At 43.3% G+C, this 19,033-nt stretch overlaps 2 protein-coding genes across 3 annotated transcripts in view; one reads left to right on the top strand and one right to left on the bottom strand.

Annotated features, from left to right (window-relative positions):
* Positions 1–236: 236 nt before the first annotated feature.
* spata22 (spermatogenesis associated 22) lies at positions 237–8,208 on the top strand. 2 transcript variants are annotated; one of them, XM_029251467.1, is made up of 8 exons: positions 237–567; positions 1,275–1,357; positions 1,515–1,652; positions 2,002–2,164; positions 2,442–2,751; positions 7,429–7,552; positions 7,683–7,780; positions 8,017–8,208. In XM_029251467.1, the coding sequence occupies exons 2-8, from the start codon at positions 1,312–1,314 to the stop codon at positions 8,206–8,208; spliced, it is 1,071 nt and encodes a 356-aa protein (XP_029107300.1). In that variant the 5' UTR covers positions 237–567; positions 1,275–1,311. The 2 variants fall into 2 exon arrangements, with proteins under 2 accessions (XP_029107300.1, XP_018610744.2); XM_018755228.2 differs by lacking the exon at positions 237–567 and adding an exon at positions 725–743.
* A 2,734-nt stretch (positions 8,209–10,942) lies between these two features.
* The window catches only part of lhfpl7 (LHFPL tetraspan subfamily member 7), a 139,642-nt gene continuing 131,551 nt past the window's right edge, over positions 10,943–19,033 (bottom strand). The window contains exon 3 of the mRNA XM_018755065.2: positions 10,943–11,251. Within this exon, the coding sequence (XP_018610581.1) occupies positions 11,025–11,251 (227 nt within the window). The 3' untranslated portion in view covers positions 10,943–11,024. The remainder of the gene's footprint in view (positions 11,252–19,033) is intronic.

Here is a 19,033-nt window from a genome sequence, read left to right as displayed (position 1 = left end):
GTAGTTCACATGCTGACTTTCGCAGAAAACACTTAAACCTTTTCCTTTATTTTTTTTCACTCCAATTACCAGTACCGTCAAAGTCTGGCAAGTAATTTACCAAACTCACATCATCAAGGAACCAAAAGAAACACCAATTAAATACTGTTAATATCAAATTAAATACTTAAAAATAATTGAAACTTGTTAATTTATTGATGCTGTACAAAAACAGGGTTGCGCAGCGGGTTTGGCTGTGTTCTGCTCCCTCCATGGCGGCGCAGCGCGGGTCTGGGGACGGAGCCCTGCCTGGGGTTACCCCATGACGAACTGGCGTCCCCCCCGGGGACCCCGCTTGGGACGAGCGGCTTCAAACAGTCACTGTGTGTGTATACGAAAACACGAAGTATTCAGATATAAACTTACCTAGCTCCGTGAAATAAATTCTGTCAATATATAAAAACTCAAACTTAAATTACTATGCATTGAATTTTATCCCCGCCGTCTCGCGCTCGCCAAGTCGCGAGCTTGCAGGGGCGCAAAGCTCGTCGACGTCGTGGAGGCCTTCGAGTCAAGAAATTGCTGGAGGTCAGTCAGGATTTTTTTTTTTTTTTTTTTTTTAAATTATAACTATCAGTGTAGCGAACGGTATTGCTAAGAAGCTAATATTTATAAAACATTCGAGTATCGTTCCGTGTAAGGTTATACAATCTTTTTCAAGTCACACGTCACTGCCGGAAAACAAAATTCATCTTTTACACTGAGTGAGTCGAGCCGCTCGTGACCCAGTATCTGAGTAACAAAAAAAGTGTTATAATTAATTAATTAATTTAAAATTTCTAGTTTTACTGAATTTTTCTCAGGTCATAAACTTTGCAGTAACAGAACATTTGCCAAGATTATAAATTTAATTCAAACTGACCGCTCTCAGTCTCTAAGTTAACTGATTATTTCACCACGACGTCAAGGGAGCATATTTTAGCTGGAAAAATTATGAAGCTAATTAATTAGAATACCATATCAGTGACATATATAGTCAGCTTTATTAGTGTCTTTTAACGTATAAACATTTTTCACTACAAATAATAGTGTAGTTTGAGTGTTCGACACTGAAAGACATCTGCAAGAAAATTTGTTTGAGTTTCACTAGATGGCAGCAGCTCACTATTGATTAACGATTTTACTTGCCATAGCTGTCCACAAATGGCAGGAACTGTACTACATACTAATGGAGCCACTTAAATAAAATAAAAACGTAGGCCATACGGTGGTATGCTTTTTTTTTTGTCTGACAGTGAATATTTTCAAAGCGGCGAGTGTTGTACTGAAAGAATGATGAAAAGAAATGCGAGTGAAACCGTATGCAGAGCCACTCCAGGTAAGATCAGACATGCATAGCCTAGTATATAACATACCTTATTTGGACTACATAAAGCAGTGATATCTTGTTCAAATCATATATGCCAAGGCACACATGTATAGTGATAACTGATCTTTTTGAATACATGTTTTCATTCCATTTATGATCCATACAGGTACCCTGTCTGTGCCACTGTTTAATCAGAAGAGACCAAGCAGGTTACCTCTGACCTCAAAACCCTCAGAGAATGAATTTGACTTGAGTAGTGACTATCCTTTTGCACACAGCTTTCATTTAACCTCTATGTCATCAGGTGAGGTGTTTCTTTTTTGCTTACAGTGATCTGTTGTTTACTATTTTATCAAAAAAATTGGAAGGAACACTAGATGCCACTAATATAAAGCTATTTTAATGTTTGAAAAAATCACAAGCTATTGTCCATCATGAGAACTAAAATTTTCAAGGTTGTTTTCACAGCTGTTGACTTTAACCATGGCAATATGTGTAATTAATCATCTTTGCAATGTTTTACCCTGTTCTGCAGCATGGTATTGTTGTTCTGTTAATTCAGGATTATATACTTAAGTGGTATTTCAACAGAGAACCTTTGTGTTACCATACATCAACCCTACACAACTCATTACTTGCTACCTTGTTTTTAGGTAATACTGGATATTCCAAAGTGCATGCAGTGGGCCATTTAGTGTCTGTGACCCAGAATAATCAGTGGAATAGGCATGAATATCCGAGGAGCAAGCATCTGGAGAGCTCTGGACAAAGAGGCCTTGCACCCATTCCACATTTACAGGGGCCTGTGAATACTGGGTATGGTTCCTGAACTTTGCATTCTGCAACGTCTTCCAAATTAAGAATATAAAGGCAAAATATACTTTACAGTTAATACACCATTTTCAGTATACAAAATTAACTGTGAATGTGTTGTGTTATTGTCATGATAAAGTTATTTGACAGTGGAGTATTCCTTTAACATGATTGGTAGCCAGCTGTTAGTAACTTCAAAATGAAAAATGGTCATATGTTTAAGAATACATTGTAGCCCAGAAAATTTTTCAGTGTGTTGCTTAAATTTTTGGTTTTTCAGGACACAAACAGTAAAGCCATTGTGGGAGGACTGCAGTGGACCTTCAAGCACTACACCCAATAGTTTTTTCAGCAATGAATGTATTCAGGGAAGTGTGAAACCTTTGGAAGCCTATCTGCAAAATGATCAGCTTCACAGACAGTCAAATCTTCCACTGGACATCCTTTCAAAAAAACAAAAACCAAATCCACTTGTACTTGGCAGTCAGCAGCAGAACTCTGGATGGCGCTTTAAATCCACCTCCCAGTCCAGCCTGTTTAAAGAGGATCATCTGAAAGAGATCAACCACAAAACTCTTCTGCAGCTAAAGGTACTTGGAGGAATGAAAATTTTACCAGTGTTTTTGACAGGTATTGAATGTTGCTCCCCTCCGCGAACCGCCACCTTACCGTGGTGGAAGGGTTTGAGTGCCTGAATGATCTCAGGAGCTATGTTGCCTGGGGCTATATGCCCCTGGTAGGGTCTCCCATGGCAAACAGGTCCTGGGTGACAGACGAGACAAAGCGCGGTTCAAAACCCCCTTATGAGCATTACATCAAGGTTCTCGTTTACCCCGCCCGATATGGGGTCACCGGGGCCCCACCCTGGAGCCAGGCCTGGAGGGGGGCTCGCATGCGAGCGCCTGGTGGCCAGGTCTATGCCCACGGGGCCTAGCCGGGCTCAGCCCGAAGCCAAGACATGGAGCCGCTCTTCAGTGGGTTCACCACCTGCCGGAGAGGCCGTAAGGGGTCGGTGCGTTGTGATTTGGGCGATGGTCGGGGCCGAGTGCCTGGCCGACCCAAACCTCGGGAGCCAACTCTGGCTTTTGGGACTTGGAATGTCACCTCACTGGCGGGGAAGGAGCCTGAGCTGGTGCGGGAAGTTGAGAGATACCGTCTAGATATAGTCGGGCTCACTTCCACTCACAGCTTGGGTTCTGGAACCACTCTCCTCGATCGAGGGTGGACTCTCCACTATTCTGGCGTTGCCCAAGGTGAGAGGCGGCGGGCTGGTGTGGGCTTATTAATAGCCCCCCAGTTCAGCCGCCATGTGTTGGAGTCTACCCCGGTGAATGAGAGGGTCGTCTCCCTGCTCCTTCAGGTCAGGGAGCGGTCTCTCACTGTCGTTTGTGCTTATGCGCCTAGCGGCAGTGCAGAGTACCTGGCCTTTTTAGAGTCCCTGGGGGGCGTGCTGGAAAGTGCTCCCACTGGGGACTCTGTCATTCTACTGGGGGACTTTAACGCCCACGTGGATGGCGACAGTGACACCTGGAGGGGCGTGATTTAGAGGAATGGCCTCCCTGATCTGAACCCGAGTGGTGAGTTGTTATTGCATTTCTGTGTTAGTCACGGTTTGTCCATAACAAACACCATGTTCATGCATAAAGGTGTCCATTCGTGGCACTAGGCACCAGGACGCCCTAGGTCGGAGGTCGATCGACTTTGTAGTCGTTTCTTCTGATCTTCGGCCATATGTCTTAGACACTCGGGTGAAGAGAGGGGCTGAGCTGTCAACTGATCACCACCTGGTGGTGAGTTGGTTTCGATGGCGGGGGAAAAAGCTGGACAGACCTGGCAGGCCCAAACGCATAGTGAGGGTCTGTTGGGAATGTTTGGCGGAGGCCCCTGTCAGAGAGGTCTTCAACTCCCACCTCCGACAGAGCTTCAACCAGGTCCCGAGGGAGACTGGGGACATTGAATTCGAATGGACTATGTTCCACACGTCCATTGTCGGGGCGACGGTTCGGAGCTGCGGCCATAAAGTCTCCGGTGCCTGTCGCGGCGGCAATCCCCGAACACGGTGGTGGACACTGGAGGTAAGGGATGCCGTCAAGCTGAAGAAAGAGTTCTACTGGGCCTGGCTGGCTCATGGGACTCCTGAAGCAGCTGACGGGTACCGACGGGCCAAACGGAACGCGGCTCTGGCAGTCGCCGCGGCAAAAACTCGGGCCTGGGAGGAGTTCGGTGAGGCCATGGAGGAAGACTTTCGGTCGGCCTCAGAGACATTCTGGCAAACCGTCCGGTGACTCAGAAGGGGGAAGCAGTGTTCCTCCAACACTGTTTACAGTGGAAGTGGTGCGCTGCTGACCTCAACTGAGGATGTCCTCAGGCGGTGGAAGGAGTACTTTGAGGATCTCCTCAATCCCTCCGACACGCCTTCCGTAGAGGAAGCTGAGGCCGGGGACTCGGAGGGGGACTCGTCCATTACCCTGGCTGAAGTTGCTGAGGTAGTCAAAAAAACTCCTCGGTGGCAAGGCTCCGGGGGTGGATGAGATCTGCCCCGAGTTTCTCAAGTTTCTGGATGTTGTGGGGCTGTCTTGGCTGCACGCCTCTGCAGCATTGGGTGGAGCTCAGGAACTGTGCCTCTGGACTGGCAGACCGGGGTGGTGGTCCCTCTTTTTAAGAAGGGGGACTGGAGATTGTGTTCCAACTATAGGGAACTCCTTAGACTCCCTGGGAAAGTCTATGCCGGGGTACTGGAGAGGAGAATCTGACCAATAGTCGAACCTTGGATTCAACCTTGGATTCAGGAGGAGCAATGCGGTTTTGCCCTGGCCGTGGAACACTGGACCAGCTCTATACCCTCACTAGGGTGTTGGAGGGTTCATGGGAGTTTGCCCAACCAGTCCATATGTGTTTTGTGGACTTGGAGAAGGCATTCGACCGTGTCCCTCGTGGCATCCTGTGGGAGATAATTTGGGATTATGGGGTTCAGGGCTCGCTGCTACGGGCTGTTCGTTCCCTGTATGGCCGGAGCAGGAGCTTGGTTCGCATTGCCGGCAGTAAGTCAGACCTGTTCCTGCTGCATGTTGGACTCCGCCAGGGCTGCCCTTTGTCACCGATTCTGTTCATTATCTTCATTGACAGAATTTCTAGGCACAGCCAGGGAACGGAGGGTGTCTGTTTTGGTGGCCGCAGGATCTCGTCTCTGCTTTTTGCAGACGATGTGGTCCTGTTGGCTTCATCGAATCAAGACTTACAGCGTGCACTGGAGAGGTTTGCAGCCGAGTGTGAAGCGGCGGGGATGAGAATCGGCACCTCCAAATCCGAGGCCATGGTTCTCAGTCGGAAAAAGGTGGATTGCCCCCTCTGGGTTGGGGGGGAGTTGCTCCCTCAAGTGGAGGAGTTTAAGTATCTTGGGGTCTTGCTCATGAGTGAGGGAAAAATGGAGCGGCAGGTTGACAGACGGATCAGTGCGGCGTCCACAGTAATGCGATCATTGTACCGGTCTGTTGTGGTGAAGAAGGAGCTGAGTCGTAAGGCGAAGCTCTAAATTTATCAGTCGCTCTCGTTCCTACGCTCACCTATGGTCATGAACTCTGGCTCATGACCGAAAGAATGAGATCGCAGATACAAGTGGCAGAAATGAGTTTCCTCTGCAGAGTGGCTGGGCGCACCCTTAGGGATAGGGTGAGGAGCTCAGTCACCCGGGAGGAGCTCAGAGTAGAGCCGCTGCTCCTCCACATCGAGAGGAGCCAGTTGAGGTGGCTCGGGCATCTGTTCCAGATGCCTCCTGGATGCCTCCCTGGGGAGGTGTCCCGGGCATGTCCCACTGGGAGGAGGCCTCAGGGCAGACCCAGGACACGTTGGAGAGACTATGTCTCCCGGCTGGCCTGGGAACGCCTTGGGGTTCCCCCAGAGGAACTGGAGGAGGTGTGCGGGGAGAGGGAAGTCTGGGGGGCTCTGCTCGGACTGCTGCCCCCGCGACCCGGTCCCGGATAAGCGGAGGAAGATGGATGGGTGGATGGATGAATGTTGCTCCACAGAGTGTATCAGTAGAACAGCTGGTAGTGTATTGGTTAGTGGTACTGCCTTTGGACCCAAAAGTTGTAGGTTTGATTTCCACCTCAAACTATAGTAACCTTGAGCAAGGTAATTACCCAGCTGTATACATAGGTAAATAATTGTAAGATCTTTAACATTCTAAGTTACTTTGCAGAAAGTCATCAGCTAAACAAATAAATGTAATGTATCAGAGAAATATACATGTTACTTTCGAAGCAAGAGCCACTTTCTGTCGCAAGGGGCCGCGACGCCACGCACCACCCTGCCTGCTCCTGCTGCCTGAAAAGCATTCCACCTGCCCCCCATGTTGGACCTTGCAGGTGGTGGGCCCACATGGACTCCCACATTGGCTTTTCATTGAGAGGAGCTAGTTGAGGTGATTCGGTCATCTGATAAGGATGCCCCTGGGCGCCTCCCTTTGGAGGTATACCAGGCACAGCCAACTAGGATGAAGCACCAAGGTCGGCCCAGGACCCACTGGAGGGATTATATCTCACAGTTGGCCTGGGAATGGCTGGGGATCCGCCAGGCTGAGCTGGAAGTTGCGGGGGACAGGGCCGGCTGGGCCTCTGCTCTCCCTGTTGCCAGCGCAACCCTAGAAGGACAAGTGGGCAAGAAAATGGATGGATGGATGGACGGATGGACGGACAGACTTTGGAGACATATTTGTTGGTGTGCATGGACTTTTGATTGGCTAGTCAAACAGAATCGGAAAAGATTAAATTGTGGTGTAAATCTGATGGATAAAACTAAATGACTAATGTAAGGTGACTGAAAAGTGTGAATAATTAACAATAAATTGCAACAGGCTGTAATGCTCGAAAGAAGAACGTCACTTTTTCATCTAACCTAATTATGTCAGCTCAGAGATTACTGTATTGAGACATAAAAAATAGTATCAAAACATTTCAAAGGTGCTTAATAAATAATCCCATTTGTACATTATATACAGTGTATTGTTTGTAACTATTTACAGGGTAAAGTAGATAGCGTAGTGGTTACAGCTGCTGCCTTTGGCTCCCAGGGTCATGGGTTCAATCTCTGGCTATAGTATCTTTGAGTAAGGTACTCACCCTAAATTGCTCTAGTAGAATTACCCAGTTGTATAAATAGGTAAGTAATTGTAAGCTTGAGACTGTAATAACTGTAACCTTAACAGTGTAAGGTGGTTTGGAGAAAAGCATCAGCCCAATGAATAAGTGTAATTTTACTGTGTTCTGCAGAAACCAGAGCTTTCTATGAAACCAGTAGTGGAAAATTCCTTGCGGATCTTGACAGCAACCATTGAAGGAATGAAACATTGGAGCCAGTACAAGGACAGAATGCATATCCTATTTGAGGTGTTTGGTGAGTCTCACAGCTTTACTGTATTCATTTGTTATTTAACAAAATTATTGTTTCATGAGATTATGGTTATGTGGTGCCATAGATCAATTTAACTTGTGCCTTATTCAAATTCCTCCACCTTGTTTGCCAGGAGTCCTCGACTCTGCTGTCACAATTGGAAGCCACGGTGCAAAGAACTTTCTCCTGAGAGATAGCCGGGATTTTGTACAGTGTGTTTTCTATGAAACTGTAAGTCCACACCCCCTGTGCAGGTTAAAATGCCTCAGAGCTAAATATTTTAACACTGCTTAAAAATATTCCACATAACAGCACCAGCTCCATCATGATGTCATAGCAACAGAATACAAAGTCATGCATATTAACAAAAGTTAGTTTAGTAGTATTTTTGTATCATTTACTGTATGTTAAACTGATTTTTGGTTATTCATCTTAATTCAGATTTAGAACTTTTTTCCCCCAAGCAGGATGTAGAACTTCCACGTCTCATCCGAGGTCACGTACACCGCTGTGTGGGTAACTGTGACCACAGGAGAGGGCTGCTCACGTGCATGTCCATTCGGCACGCTACTCCCTCAGAGCAGAAGACTGCCCAGGAAGCTGTGAGAGCATCTGATGCAGAGATGCGGAGGATGGTCAGGGTATTCAGTGAAGTTTGACTTAGAGGGACAGAGAGTCCCTGGTGACAGTGAAATGGGGGTGTCTGCCAACATTGTTGCTTTGTTTCCAGTCTTACTGCTCACTGACTCTGAATCCAGCATGAATTCACTGAGAAAGCTGGTAATGACAGATTAATGTGTTGCATTAAATTGGTTATCTTCAGAATTTCTTTAATGTTCTTTTTCGGTCAGTTTGTGGGGAACAATTAACTGGTTTCAATAAACTATTTGTATCTTACAACACATGTTTTACACATAAGTGTATTTAATACTAAAATGAAATAGATTGTATCTTCTAAATGTTTAATTATTTCTCATACTTTCTGAATTTAGTAAAAAAAAGTTTCAATACATTTTGGTACATTAAACATGCAAGAAATTAAATTGCTTTATGAAACATTTTATTACAAACAAATCCACATTACAGCTAACATTACGAGGGTAGTAAAACACAGGTCATGAGGTAATATTTAAAAATATATCTTTTGAAATCAGATTTTAGAATAGGAAGTGAGGTTACACATTCAGTTTATTTACTAACAGAATTTATGATGGAGACTTAGAACTTCTAACCTACAAAAAAGACTTTCACCAGTGTCACGACTTTACACACTATGTTAAGCACATTAGTAAAAAGAATCCTCAACAACAATCTCAATCATTCTCAGTATCTAAGCACAGCCCATGAAAATCTATGATTTCTTTTTCTGTCTTAATGGGCAAATGTTTTCATTCTTGGTGTAATTACAGTGGATTTAGCAGATGATAGCAGAAAATCTTTTTATAACAAGACATGAATTAACCTCCTAGATAAATGCAGCAATTGTAGAAAATATAAAGACACACAGTGATACTGGTAAAGATGTCTGATAATGCAGAATTTGCTGAAAAATGAAAGCACAGAATTATATGACCCATAGCAACATGCCCTTGAGAGAAGTGGGACAGAAGCTTTTTAGAGAATGGAATAAACTGCCTTCCTATTACCTTATCTAAGGAGGTAATTATTTTTGCCATGCTTAACACATTACAGAGAAACTGATAACTGTAGGTCAAGGTCGGTTTGTACTCCAGGAGTCCTGTCATGCAGATAGAGAATTATGTGATATGAAAGTGTGGGAATTTAAATGCATTAGGGGGTACTGTCATGACCATTTAAGTTGGTGATTAAAGTGATTTATTCTATGAGGAAAATTGACAAATGTAGAGAGATAATTCAAGGTGTGCGACTCCTCTGCCTTCAAAGTCTGGAAAACACTAGGTCAGACTAAATTTTTCTATAGATCTGCTCTCTGTTAAAAGAAGCTATATCCATATTGTATAATAGGAAACCTTTAGAAAAATTTACCACACAAAAAGGCTAAATAAATGTTTGATTTTACAGAAAAATATAGTCTCAGCAGAAATGGATGATAACCTGATTTCAGTTTTGAATTATTCTGCTTACATAATGAAGGCACAAGCTGGTTAGATCAGAGCCAGTTTTGAAACAAGAGACATTGATTTATACTAAATAATCCTGTCTGCATTTTATTCAGTGTTGTTAGTTATGTTCTTGCCTTTAACCTGATACATTTCAGTCCTGAATAATTGTGAAGCTTTAGTTTTTCACAAGAAACATTTTGTTTTGGGTTTACAAGACATTCACTAGTAATATTTTAAATGGTCAAGGGGTGATGTTACATTTAATGCCCATGTCATACAATAGTATTTTAACTTTTTACACAGTTATGCAGTCATCTTAAAGTTTTTTTGTAACGTAACATTGAAAACAGAGGTCACCCACAACACAAACTTATGATTTGATCTCAATGACATGTTCATCTTCTGTCATTTTTTACATAACATCACTGGCATGTGTTGCCTGTATGTTAGCTGTACAATCACAAGACATTCTAATGTACATGTTGTATTAGAAGATAATTAATTTTACTGTACTACCAGTCCTTTGAACCTCTCCCAGCATTGTGAAATTCCACATTTCCTTTCAAATCATGCTGCTGAAATGCAAAACAGGGTTGTTTACACATTACACCACAATAGATTCTCTTCACCAGAGGCTTTGATGAGATCTATAAAACTGGCAGTATCTCCTCTTGTATATGGAAAATCAGCAGAGGCACCTTGTATTATGTTTCCTCTTTACTTGCAGACCTGTGTCTCCCTATAAGAGTATTTTTGTTTCTGAGAAACATTGAAATTAATCCAGTCCTATCCTTTGAATCTCAAGGTGTCCCTGAAGAGCTCTTGTCTTTAAAAAGGCTTCCATCTTTTCAAGACCTGTGGTAAAATAGCTCCCTGATGACAGAAGACATTTTTTTAATGTTGCATGTTTTGTTCTCTCTTTCTGACTGGAATAACAAACACAACTACACTCATAACCTTACATTGATGGTAGGCTTTTTCCTCAATCCTCGTGGTTACAATGTCTCTGATTTGACGGCTGAGGAAGTGGTTAATTCCCAGATACAGACGCAGCTCACAGTGATAGTATTGTATACAGGATCATTTCCTGTCATCCAACACATTAATGTAAAGAAAATATAGCTCAAAACAATTACAAAATTTGTAACTATCAACAGTGTTTGCATTTCTTAAATTAAAAAGAGAAATGGATATGAGCTTCACATTAAATGCAATCAAAACAAGATTGAATTAATTTAATTTAATTAACGTGATAAATGTCAAAGTAGCTTATTGTATGAAGGAAGACGAGATGTTTACTTTGGACATGTTATAGATGTGTTCTGTTTGAAACATCTCCCACTGAGGCAACTGGGAACCGCTGTTTCTCTGTCAGTTCTGAAAGTGGTCAGTTATAAAATAGTGGGGAGCGGTGTAGGAGACACATGCTCCTTGGGTGCGTATTTTGCGAAGAAGGGCAGGAAGAGTGTGAGCATGACTCCGACGATGGCTAGCATGTAGCCCCAACCAATCTGGCACTCTCCTGCGTAGTAAACGTCTGAATCACCACAAAATGACTTCACAAGGGCAGAGTTCAGTCCAAATGGGTACACCAGGAGGCCGGATGCCATGATGAACACTGGAATGGAAACAGAGAGACAGAACAGTCATTGTGATTGGTTCATTATATCAGGCTCTAGGAATACACTATGGTGGGGTTGATCTACATATGGGGATCTATTTGTGTGCAATTCTGTATTAACTGACTGATTAGGATCGGTCCACTTGGAGGCAGTAGAGGCTCTACATCCTATCTAACTGCTGTGGAACCATTACTAGAAGTCATTGATAGTTGCCAAAATCCTATATGTGTGTGTGTGTGTGTGTGTGTGTGTGTGTGTGTATATATAATGTATATAGATATATAAAACAAAATAGAAGAAACTGACCATAGAAATGAAATTATGAGCTGATATAACAAAAAAAACAACAAAAGTATGACACATGGGATAGCAGCAGCAGAGAAGTCTATTAAGTAAATAGCTTTTTTAAGAGAATTAAAGTAGCTTCTCAAGAATGTCAGTGCATGAACAGTAACTGAGGAACTTCAGAGGAAAACTAGTATCATGCTGAGCTTTGGAGGGCAGCTTAATGGCTTCCACTGTCCCTTTATTACATTCAGTTTTTAGCAGTGAACTCTGAAAGGCTCAGTGGAGAAGGGCTTGATTTTTACCTGCTGATGCCCAGCTTTTCAGACCTGTTACTAACAGACTCTTTAATGGTGTTCTCTATCAAACTATCATTTACTTAGCAGATGCTTTTCTTCAAAGTGACTTCCAGTGAACTCTATGGAGTGTTGTCAGCCCACACACCTTATTCACCAAGGTGACTTACATTGTTAAATACTACTTACAATGGATCACTCATTTATATATCAGTGGAACACACTATGGGTGAACCTGAGCAGCAGGGCTTCAGACTGCAGGAGGAAACCCACACAGACATGGGGAGAACATGCAAACTCTACACAGACTCAGTGGGGATTGAACCCACATCCTCTCACACCACCCAGGTGCTGTGCGATAGCAGCACTACTCACTGTGCCATCCGTAACATTATCAAACCATCATACCAACATCACTAAGGGACAGTTGGAAAGTGTTCTTGAGGCACGAGGCACTAGATACTGCAAGAGCCAAGCGGTCTGGAGCCAAATGGTGCCACCATACACTGGAATCAAAACACAGTACGCAAAAGCTGTCTGATTGTTCCCCACTTGCCATTTGCATCAGATAAACATCCCCTGGGATGTTGATACTATCTCTAAGCTGTATAAGTCGGGTAATGAGAACCTACTATCAAGAGCAGACCCACCTGCTTGTAAACTCATCCGAGGAATGGGGAGGAATAAAAGATTCCACTTCCACCCCCACTGGTGAACAAAGTGGTAGGAGCACAAAGTAGACTTCTTGCTACCCTCACTGATGGAGGCTATGTCATGGCACCGAGCATCCTCATTGTCATGTGCGATGTGACTCCAGGAAGATTTATATATCCATGACACTCATTTTTTATCAAAGAACATGCAAATTCTATTGTTAAAACCATGGAGGATTTAGTGTGATGTATTAGTGGTCTGTGTATGTACATGTGTGTTGGGTGATATAGTGGCTGTTCATCACAAGAGCCTGAATGTGTGCTGCTGACTAAATCTCAAAACTACACAAACAAGCTTTACCTTGAAACAGAAGGATGTGAATGGTGAACTTATTTTTCCAATTTTTCAAATACATAGCAGGAGCTAACTAGATATTTTAAGAACAGACTTTGAAGAATGGGGAATATACGTATGCTGATCATAAACATGTCACGGGCCTTTAGGTGGGTAATTAAAATTATTACACTCAGTGTTATGATCAACCTACAGTTGTGTCATTCATATGAATTATTTGAAATGATCATTGGTTCTTTGCAATGTTGGTCAACAACCTTCCATCAGCAGAGGTAATGGAAAATATTGGCTAGAGGACACATTTATTCAGACGGACAGTGACAGGTGACAACTAATTTCTGACTGGGTTCTTCCTGTAAAGCTTCACTGCAGGACAATAATCCTCTTAGAAAAAGTATTTGATTTATTAGCATGGATCTTAGCTAACTCCTTTACCCAAAGCATCAGGGTATTTGTAATCTGTAGGACTTGAACTGACAACCAAGTCCATGTCTTTTACCACTGAACTGATTGTTGCTTATTCCACTGGCAGGAAAATGGGTGTCAGTGGTGCTTTACTGATGGATTCAGGATTCAGGATGTGCCCTCCCACATGGGAGTGACCCCAGTTCCACAGATGCACTAAGGATGTTCTACATATGGGGATTTGAAGTTTAATGAGACCAAGACTTAAAGACACAACTCATGGGAATGGCAGGTGAAATCCCCTGTCTTTTGACCTCTCTAAATTACAGATTATAGACAATATATTGGTGAAATGTCACAAGTCAGTTTGTCTCTTCTAAATAGTCAATAATGGCTGTATAATTTAGCTTCTCTTGCAGCTCTTAAAAGCCCAGAAACAGGGATAGAAACATCTAATAGGTGAGGTCAGTGATGTGGAAATGCAGTTAAAGTGCCGTTATGGCGAGTCCAAAGTACCGCACTGTAATAGCTGCAGGGTGGTAAAAATCAGTCAGCCTGTTGCTGTCCCTCTATTCTGCATAGCCTGGTTGACAACTTCCAAGCAGATCACAGGTGACTTTCAGACATTTCAAATAACATTTTGCATTATGGTGTGCAGCAAACTGATCAATGAAGCAATAAGAAAGACATGACGGAAAATGTCATCCAGGAAAACAAAAAAAAAGTATACACACATATAAATGTACAATACTAGGCTATAACTTTTAAATCAAAACTATGTACAGGACAAATGTGTAAATACATGGCAAAAATATCAGCATTGCAGGAAAATATGGGAAAACAACACAAATAAGTTAACAGTTAAAAAGAGACAAAAGTCCGGACAGCTGGTAGTGTAGTGGTTAAAGCTACTAGTTTTTAACAGAAAGGTCAAAGGTTCAAATCTTTCCTCTAGCTGTAGTACTCTTCAGTAATGTACTTACCCTAAAATTGATCCAATAAAAATTACTTGGCTGTATAGATGGGAAAATGTATTGTAAGTTGCTTTAGAGAAAAGTATCAGCTAAACAAATTTAAAATAAATATTTTCCACTTTCATTGTGCAAAGCAGTAACTTAGAAGTCATGTCCCCTGAAAATAAAACGTGGTTAAAGTAAAATATCCAGTCGAAGTTGTTAAACGTGTCATGCTACTATGAATGACCAGCACAAACAGCAATAACAATACAACTATAAAAATGTATTTCTATTACAGTAAGAGGTGCAAATGACAACACAATTTCATCGGGACTGGTAGAGTTCAATGAATTGGACTCAGTTTACTGATATGGACTCAAAGAGCATTTGTGCACTAAGGGGGCTATATCTGCTGTATATGAACGAAGAGACTAATTTCAAGAACCATTGTGTCATAATGTAAGGAAAATTTTAGAATTTTTTTCTTTTTGTTTTCAAAAATGGTCTGAACCTGCCATTTAGCATGCATTATGGACCAAAGACAGAAAAACACTAAACACTCCAATTAAGGCATTACCGATTTCTTTGTAAACCTTTTAAAATTAAGGAAAATGTGCCATCTGAAAGAAGTACTTTGTGTTTGGTTTGGGTTCCAGTTAAAGACTTGAACCTGGTCATTTGTAGTAGATTGCTTATGTGCCGGGGTGCGGTGGCGCAGTGGGTTGGACCGCAGTCCTGCTCTCTGGTGGGTCTGGGGTTCGAGTCCCACTTGGGGTGCCTTGTGATGGACTGGCGTCCCGTCCTGGGTGTGTCCCCTCCCCCTCCGGCCTTATGCCCTGTGTTGCCGGGTAGGCTCCGTGACCCCATAAGGGACAAGCGGTTCTGAAAGTGTGTGTGCGCTTATGTGCCATTTTGTCACCATTTGAAAGGGAAAAGGAGGTGGAGATATGAGGACGACCTGGCACAAAACAAACTAGACTGTTTTGCATTACAGCATTCCAGCCAATATAAATGTACAGACAAGCCTAGCAATCAAATGAATTTTTTTTTTCCAAGTATTGTTCGGTCCTATTCCCAGTCTCAGAGGATATCACAATACAATGTCTAGAGCTCCAAATTCAGAACAGATTCCAGATTTCAGAGAACAGAAGGACATTCTTCTAAGATTTTGTGTGAAGGCCAGCAATGCAGACAACAAAGGCTCTGGGGTAAAACTCCATCATTGAGTGTCACTATTAAAGTTAAAGATTGTCCACCACCATGGCGGGTTCAGCTGGTGTCTACTGTGTGGCGGGTCTGGGGTTTGAGCCCTGCTTGGGGTGCCTTGCAACGGACTGGCGTCCCATCCTGGATGTGTCCCCTCCCCCTTTGGCCTTGCGCCCTGTGCTGCTGAGTAAGGCTCCAGCTCCCCGGGACAAGCGATTGTTGACAATGCATGGATAGATTGTCCACCACGGAACCTTGGTGAGGAGCACGAGGGAGACCTATAGTTCAAACAATGCTCCGTCACAGACCTTGCTTCCTGACGTTTGTTCCAGACTGATGGGAATTCATTTCCTTCTAAAATACCCTCCACAATCTATAACACACTTTTAAGTGTTCTTGTCAGGCATAATTAAAACATTCCCTGCAGTCAGTTTTGTGAGCACACACAAACACAGACCAAAATCGCTGCACACAATCACTGTACAGTCACTTTGGCCCCTGATCTGAGGTCCTTGTTTGGTCACACTGTTCGCAAAGATTCTCACAGAAAAACTACTCTTTTTTTTGTTAACTTCATGTTTACCCTGAAGATTTTCAAACACATGCAAACAGACTGAAGTGAACGCTGATGGTACTGAATATACTGCCGAGTACAGCTTTTGTGAAGTGCGTTGTGAGTTAAGCATCACTATATACAGGTGGTCCCCGATTTACGATGGTTCGCCTTATGATTTTTTCAACTTTATGATGATCAACTGGCGACAGACATTCAGTAGAAACCGTACTTTGAATTTTGATTTTTTTCCTGGGCAAGTGATATGCAGAGCGATACTCTCTCGCGATGCTGGGCAGCGGCAGCGATCCGCATCTCCTAGTCTATCACGCAGAAGTGTGCATTAGGTGTATTAAATAAATTTTTGACTTACAATATTTTCGACTTATGATGGCTTTTGTGGAACGTAACCCCCTTGTAAATTGAGGACCACCTATAGTAATACCTCACTCAACACTGCCCTGTTCAGAGCTCTTTTGTTATAGTACACATGCCAGTAGAACCCAGACAGTATCACATATAAGGACAATATCACATGAAACAGTGGTTATTTAACATTTGTGGGCTCTGTTCCATGTGTATATGTGTACGTATGGCAGCCTGGTAGTTTTCAGTGCTGTAAAGTGGCACCAGAAGTCCATTATTCACAGTCCAGGTATGCGATGTGCCTCGCACTCCCTGTGTCTTTTCAGCTAAGTGAAAATAAAGGAGTGAATGAGACATTGCTTTGGCACATCCCACCTCAGTAGCAAACAAGAACATGATTCACGTGCCATGTGCGAGGATGAGTTCAGTCAGCTCGTGCGTCAGTCTCTCATACAAGTTGGATGGGCAGCTCAGTGTGTTGTAGCAGACTGGGAGTAAAAAAATTATCCCTCTGATATAGTGTGTGTGTTGGGATTGCTGTGAGCTTGTGTGTATGAACCCTCAGTGTGACCCATAGGTGAAGTGTAGGTGCAGCACATCCTTCTCACAGATGTTACATTTTATTACAATACATTGCATTGTTATAGTGTGCTGTTTCAGTAGAAGTGGTCCATAAAAGTTAGATTTTGTTCTGCTGCATTTGGGCTTGTACTTTCACCTGTCTAATAAAAATAGTGGTGTAATGAGCCTGTTTTGTACTCCATATACTAGCAACATATGCTGAGAACTAATTGGGGTATTAATGTATTGCTCTAAGTAACCTAGTAAACCATAGTTTGAGTCCTGCTTGGGGTGCCTTGTGATGGACTGGTGTCTCAGCCAGGTTGTATCCCCTCCAGCCTTGCACCCTGTGTTGTTGGGTTAGACTCTGGTTTGCCGTAACCCTGCTGAGGACAAGCAGTGCGCGCACACGCACACGCACTGTCCAAGGTCAGCATGTTTAAATCAAGTAATTACACAGATTTCTTCATCTTAGCCTTTACACATGTAGAAGAACACACACACATTGACTGAAACTGCTTGTCCCAAGCGGGGTCGCGGCAAACTGAAGCCTAACCTGGCAACACAGGGTGCAAGGCTGAAGGGGGAGGGGACACACGCAGGATGGGACGCCAGTCCCTCGCAGGGCACCCCAAGCAGGGCTTAAACCTCAGACCCACCAGAGAGCAGGACCCAGCCACACCTGCTGCACCACCACACCCCCGTGTGTGTATACCTCTAAGAGCTAAATTAAAGGTAGTTACCTTTAGAACTTGCAGCTAAAACTGATACTCCATGGTATGTATCTGGTTTTCTGGTGGTGCACTTTGGCAGCCTGCCTTTGAGGAAATTCTGACAGTTTCAGGGGGGCACAAAGCACCCACCACAGAAAACTGAACACACTCATTATGGGAACAGAAGCCACTGTCTTTGTTTTTTCCTTGTCACCTTATTCCCATCATCCTCCTTTTGTTTTCAATCAGAAGCTGGTACATCAGATTGTTGTTCTTGCTGCTCCAAAAATTAATTCAGATATTGTTTCTGAGTCCAAACAGGTCCAAGTCATAAAATAATTTAACACATACTGTGGTGTTTTACACCAAGAACGAATCCTTGAGAGTTTTGTAAAAGAAAGGTTCCTGCCGGCCTGTAGGGTGTAAGTTGACAAAGGATAATTGTTATTGGTTAGTTCCTAAAAGAAGCGGGAACCGTTATTGGGGGCACTATATATAATGGGGGCTTTCTCGCGCAAAAAAGCAGATGAGGTTCTGCGGTGTGAAGTGAGTTTGTGACGCGAGCTACTGTTCTTAATAAACTCTTATTTGCGCACTTCAAGTGTTCCAGTGCTTTGTTTCAGAGAAACCTCCAAAGAACGGTGTACCTTCCTTTTCGGACACCACACATACATCAATTCTCTGACTTCCTTTGTAGGAAAATCCAGTAATAAATCCTAGAACAACTGTGCCATTGATGCTGAAGATGGTAAATTGCTTGTTAGCAAAAAACAATCCTCTCTACAGCACATGCAGACAAATGTGTCATCTCTCATTTCTGAGCTCCTGTTCAACTGGGTCTCTTATCTTCCATCTGTGAGGAAACAAGGCATCCATAGAAGGTGTACACTCACTGTGTAGACTGAGTAACTATAACCTGGCAATGAAAGCAAATGGAAGCACTGAGAAAGTACATACCCAGGCTGTGGAAACACTGCCAGTCTTCAGGCAACAGGAGTTCATTATAACAAGATCTCCATTCTGTCAGGACTCAAGGGTGAGGACTCAAGGTAAGGTGCAGATAATACCGGCGTGGCATTGGCACGGCCAGTAGCACTGCTGTCTCTCAGCGCCTGGGTGGTGTGAGAGGATGTGGATTCAATATCCACTCTGTCTGTGTGGCATTTGCATTTTCTCCCAGTGTCTGTGTGGGTTTTCTCTGGGTGCTCTAGTTTCCTCCCACAGTCCAAAGACATGCTGTTCAGGTTCACCCACAGTGTGTGAGTGACAGAGAGAGTGTGTTCCACTGATGTATGCATGAGTGACCCATTGTAAGTAGTGTACCTAGCAGTGTAAGTCACCTTGGTGAATAAGGTGCATGGGCTGATAACACTACACAGAGTTCATTGGAAGTCGCTTTGGAGAAAAAGCATCTACTAAATAAATGCTA

This window comes from Scleropages formosus, chromosome 4 (assembly GCF_900964775.1).
Source record: "Scleropages formosus chromosome 4, fSclFor1.1, whole genome shotgun sequence".
Lineage (NCBI taxonomy): Eukaryota > Metazoa > Chordata > Actinopteri > Osteoglossiformes > Osteoglossidae > Scleropages > Scleropages formosus.
This window is presented reverse-complemented; position numbering and strand designations above follow the sequence as displayed.